This window comes from Jatropha curcas, chromosome 1 (assembly GCF_041381405.1).
Source record: "Jatropha curcas cultivar XTBG-Jc1 chromosome 1, XTBG_Jcur_1.0, whole genome shotgun sequence".
NCBI classification, from domain to species: domain Eukaryota; kingdom Viridiplantae; phylum Streptophyta; class Magnoliopsida; order Malpighiales; family Euphorbiaceae; genus Jatropha; species Jatropha curcas.
Window position 1 is genome coordinate 8,772,483 of NC_143151.1, and position 4,938 is coordinate 8,777,420.

The following is a 4,938-nucleotide window of genomic DNA, read 5'->3' on the forward strand; positions in this document are numbered from 1 at the left end:
TCATTGTTTTCTTCGTTAAAAACTTATCGCTACCAACAGTGAAAGCCCTACATTGGCTATCGTCGGCGACCATCCTGCTCCTGTTAATTGCTATATTAAACGGGTTTGATAGGGTATCCTATTCATTATTAGTAAAAAATGTATTAAAATAAGTTCAAAATTTAGATAGTTAAAAATTCATAGGTACCCTGTCCGTTTAAAAAGTACTTTCAACGGGTTTTTAGATGGGTATAAGTAGTAAATATTTAAATAAGTTCGAATATGGGTATCTAAATAGGTATTTAAACGGGTTTAGAATTGATACAGATAATAAAATTTTGAACAGATACCTATACAGGTAATTTAAAATTCAGGGATATCCGCTCCGCTTTCGTTCTATTAAAGGATGTATTGGTTAAAGAGTTTGTTGGATTTTAAAAAATTTTTGAAATCTTTGGATTGGAGGATGTATTTGTAAGTGACTCTTTTATTCATATATAATACCCTAAAATTTAACAAAATCAATAATTTTATAGAATCCTTCCAAATCAGCAATTTTTTGAATACCATAAAATTTGTATAGACTTTTAAAATGTCATAATTAAATATCATCAGATTTTTATAGATTTTATAAGAGTCTGAATTGAATACCACAAAATTTTACTAGACTCTAAAGAAATCTAAATTGGATACCATTGGAAATTTAAAATCTAACAGATTCTTAACCCAATACACCCTCCTTAGAATGTCTTCCCGATGACTTTTTAAGTAGTTTTTAGCATTTTAATTAGTTAAAATTTAATCAAAATGCTAAAAGCTATTTTTTTTATAGTATTACAGTAACATAACGTTTGAAGTAAGTTTTAGAGATTAAGCTAACATTTTATAAAGTTACCGTTTAGTTTTTAGCGATATATGAAAAGCTACTAAAATACTATTAGCATCCAATCATGTATAATCTTATTGATTTTCTCACTTATACGAAAAATGAAAAGTCTTTAGTTCGAGTACTTTCGACCACAAATAATGACCACAAGTGCTTTCATTAATCCTATTTTGCATTTAGCTTAGACTTAGTTATCTAAAATAGGTGGTCGATAACTATTTTGGTAACTTTATAATTATTTTCACTATATAATATCTGTTTATTATTTTTAAATAATTATAAATAAAATGGTTATATAAAAATATTAATTTGAAAAACTATCATAATTATTCTTGTAAAACTAATATAATTCAAATATATAATATAAAATACAAAACAATTGAATGAAAGTAATGCATATAAGGATGGTAAGCCTTGTACTAGTAAAATGTGTACGGATGGTAAGGCTTATACTAGTAAAACCTATTATGGACTTGAAAATTAGACCTGGTGCCACAAACAAAACCGGCCCAAAAATTTATCACAAAAACTCAGTTGACACTTTATCTATAAATAATAAAAAATAATTTATTGACCTTCCAAAATTGATAATTTAATAAAGTAATTTTTGTTGGCACACGCTATCTTCAGATGGGTTTCTACGGAAGGAATATCCAAATACTTATTGCACATAAAGGAATATCCAATTAAGGCGCAATGAAATACCTTACAAGTGAATGTGGGAATTAAGAAGGGCAGACGCGAATATCCAATTAAGACAACAAATGATACGCATTCCCCAAATGACTAAAGTTAGGACCTCAGACTAAAAATTTTAGGTTCAAATTTTAATGTCCTTGACACGCTTTGATATATATATATATATATATATATATATATATATATATATATAATAGTATGTTTGAAATTGTAAACTTGTAATTGTGTAAGTTTGATTAAATGCATAGATGGCAATATATTCCTTATACATAGTATCTAACTAATGGCCAAAAAATGCAAAAAAAAAAAAAAAAAAAAAAAAAAAAAAAAAAACTGATCTGGATTCGCCTCTACCTATAAATCAAAGCAATTAAAAAAATTTTTTATCGAAATGATGATATTTTATAAAATAAGAAATTTTTAAAAAGATTATTAATTTCATTAGTTTTATCTACAAGTGAAAGAGTGAGGTATAATCAAAACATTATAGTTAATAGTTTTTAAGTTATGGACAAAATTTAAGAGGGTGGAGTGGCCCAGACCCTGTCTCAAGAAATTTTTTCTTTTTCAAAATTACTTTATAAATTTATACAAAAATATTTTTCTCTAATTTTGATTTTTTTTTTTTTTGTTCGCCCTAATTATGAATCCTGGCTTTCCCAGTGTGACCAATGTAGTGTATATGGGGACCTCATAACAAGAGTAACCACTGTATAACCCACATAGACCCCAGACCAAAAGTGCCCAAATAAATGGGATATCTGGACAAATTAAAAACTTTAAGCAAAATTAAATTATATAGGTTCCAGGAGGTCAAAGTTGTTACTGCTTCTTTTGGCTCTCTGTTGATACCTCACTTACCTGCCTGTTAGCTTCAAAGGGTCAAAACACATACAGAAAGGAAATCAAACAATCATTCTAAGATTCGGTCAGGTGAGTGATGTTCAAAAATCTTTCATTTCCTTCTTTTGGGGATTTGAATCTTGCCATGTCTGAAATCTTGAAATATGCCACCTAGATCTATATATCTATCTGTTTTTCTTTTCTTTTTTTCTTTCTTTTCCCTATTAACTCAGGGATGGTTTCAAGAACAGTAGTTTTTTCAATGATTGGTCTTCTAGGAATGGTTTATCAAGCTACGGAGCTTCCGCCACCACCAGTAGAGAAGGATAATCCTCCTGATTCATCATCAAGAATCAGACTCCGTGATGGAAGACATTTGGCTTACATAGAGAGAGGAGTTCCCAAGGACAAATCTAAGTACCAGATTGTCATTGTTCATGGATTTGGAAGTTCAAAAGAAATGAACTTTCTAGCTCCTCAAGTACAAATATTCATCTCTTTTCTCTACACTTGTTTATATTGATATGAAATTGTAGACATTTCGTTTATTGGGTAAACAATCTGGAGTTGAATTTGAAATTTAAAAAAGATGCAGATTTCTCAAAGACTGTGCATGTTTACCATATTGTAGGTTTAGTACAGGGCATCCGCAGTTCTCTTGGGGGAGCTAAAGTCCTTCCACCCTCAACACTCGACAAAGAAAAAAAAAAAAAAAAAAAAAAAAAACATATACAAACTTTCTAGTTAGCGAAAGGCTGGAAAAACTTTCTAGTTATGAAACGGGTAAAGAACATATAGGTGATGCTTGATTACAATTTTCAATCTGTTAGTATATGTTTGTTCCAGTTATTGTGAAATGGATCTGTAGAAAAGCTCGGGAAGTGATTTGGATTGCATAAGCACATTTTGGGTTGTTCTGTACCAACTTATGCTTCTAAGATCCTTGATTTTTTTTTTTTTTTTATCTAGTTATGATGATACTCCTTTTTGTCAATAGAGAACTAACTAGTGGTTTAAAATTGTAAATGTATGAATAAAGTGAATTTCACATTACTTTAGTTTTTAGGAACTGATAGAGGAGTTGGGGATATATTTTCTGCTGTACGATCGAGCTGGATATGGAGAAAGTGATCCGAACCCAAAACGAACTGTAAAGGGTGAAGCACTTGATATTCAAGAACTTGCTGATCAGTTGCAGATAGGATCAAAATTTTATGTAATAGGAGTCTCAATGGGATCATACCCCACATGGAGTTGCCTCAAACACATACCACACAGGCAAAAATCAGCTATCTTACATTCTTTTTGCTTGAATTGAATAGTCAAAAAATTAGGGTACTTACCTTAAAAAATATTTGCGCAGGCTTGCAGGTGTAGCACTAATAGTGCCGGTTATCAATTATAGATGGGCTTCTCTTCCTCGAAATTTGATAAGAGATGACTACAGGAGAAAGCTTATCCGATGGTCACTTTGGTTTTCAAACTATGCTCCTGGACTATTACACTGGTTTGTTACTCAGCAATGGCTACCTTCAACTACTGTGCTGGAAAAAAACCCACTTTTCTTTAGCACTCAAGACATTGAAATCTTGAAGAAAATACCAGGATTCCCAATGTTAAGCCAGGTAACAAAACTTGCTCTATATGCATGAGAAGACAAAATTTGTTAAATATTTTTAAAGCAGAGGCCACAAATTAGCATAACAAGTATGATAGTTTGTGTTTCCACTAATACAGGAAAGATTACGACAACGAGATGTTTTTGATACACTTCGTGGTGATTTTATGGCAAGTTTTGGAGATTGGGACTTTGATCCTATTCAGCTAAGAAATCCATTTCCTTCAAATGAAAGTTCTGTTCATATCTGGCAAGGTTATGAGGATAAGGTTGTACCATTTCAACTTCAAAGATATATTTCAGGAAAGTTACCATGGATTCGATATCATGAAGTTCCTAATGGTGGGCACCTAATTGTGCATTACAATGGTTTATGTGAGGCTGTTTTGAAGGCACTTTTACTTGGAGAAGAACCTCTTAAATTAGAACAGGTGCATCCATGATTGCTACTTAATTAGTGACATGATTTCATTATTCAAAATGTTTTTCATGTAATTAGGTTGATTTTTTTAAGGGTGTATACTAGCTCCATTTGAAAGGTTGAAGTGGATATGATTCTTTCTCTTGTGTGTTCATGCATTTATATAGAAACTTTACCTTGAATCACATGTAAGCATAAATTCCCATGTAAATGAAAAGGCTCGTTGGAATTGTATAGTCATTTTAACAATTGAAAAGGCTGGCTTACTGCTAAATTTTATTACTCAGTTTCAGAACTGGATTTATTGTGTTGATCAAATCAGCATATGCTTACTACAAAGATTGAAAAACAAAAAGGCCCTTCTCAGGAATTGCAGCAACTATAATCTATTATTAATAGATATACTTAGGAGCATTAACAATAGGGCACTTGTCGGTACTCAATCAGAAAATTTTAATCTTGGAGCACATAAACTTTTCAAAGAAATGACCT

At 31.1% G+C, this 4,938-nt stretch overlaps 1 protein-coding gene across 3 annotated transcripts; it reads left to right on the forward strand.

Moving 5' to 3' along the window:
* Positions 1–2,307: 2,307 nt before the first annotated feature.
* LOC105640153 (uncharacterized) lies at positions 2,308–4,680 on the forward strand. Of its 3 annotated transcripts, none has more exons than XM_012224384.4 (5): positions 2,308–2,497; positions 2,641–2,888; positions 3,474–3,685; positions 3,771–4,032; positions 4,145–4,680. In XM_012224384.4, exons 2-5 carry the CDS (start codon positions 2,643–2,645, stop codon positions 4,466–4,468), a joined length of 1,044 nt encoding a protein of 347 aa, XP_012079774.1. In that variant the 5' UTR covers positions 2,308–2,497; positions 2,641–2,642; the 3' UTR covers positions 4,469–4,680. The 3 variants fall into 3 exon arrangements, with proteins under 3 accessions (XP_012079774.1, XP_012079775.1, XP_012079773.1); XM_012224385.4 differs by having other exon boundaries at positions 2,310–2,497; positions 2,686–2,888; XM_012224383.4 differs by lacking the exon at positions 2,308–2,497 and having other exon boundaries at positions 2,504–2,888.
* Positions 4,681–4,938: the final 258 nt, after the last annotated feature.

Coding starts and splice junctions, on each gene's coding strand:
- LOC105640153 (XM_012224384.4), top strand. CDS start 2,643: ATGGTTTCAAGAACAGTAGTTTTTTCAATGATTGGTCTTCTAGGAATG. Junction 2,889..3,473: donor TGAACTTTCTAGCTCCTCAA/GTACAAATATTC, acceptor TTTAGTTTTTAG/GAACTGATAGAGGAGTTGGG. Junction 4,033..4,144: donor GATTCCCAATGTTAAGCCAG/GTAACAAAACTT, acceptor CCACTAATACAG/GAAAGATTACGACAACGAGA.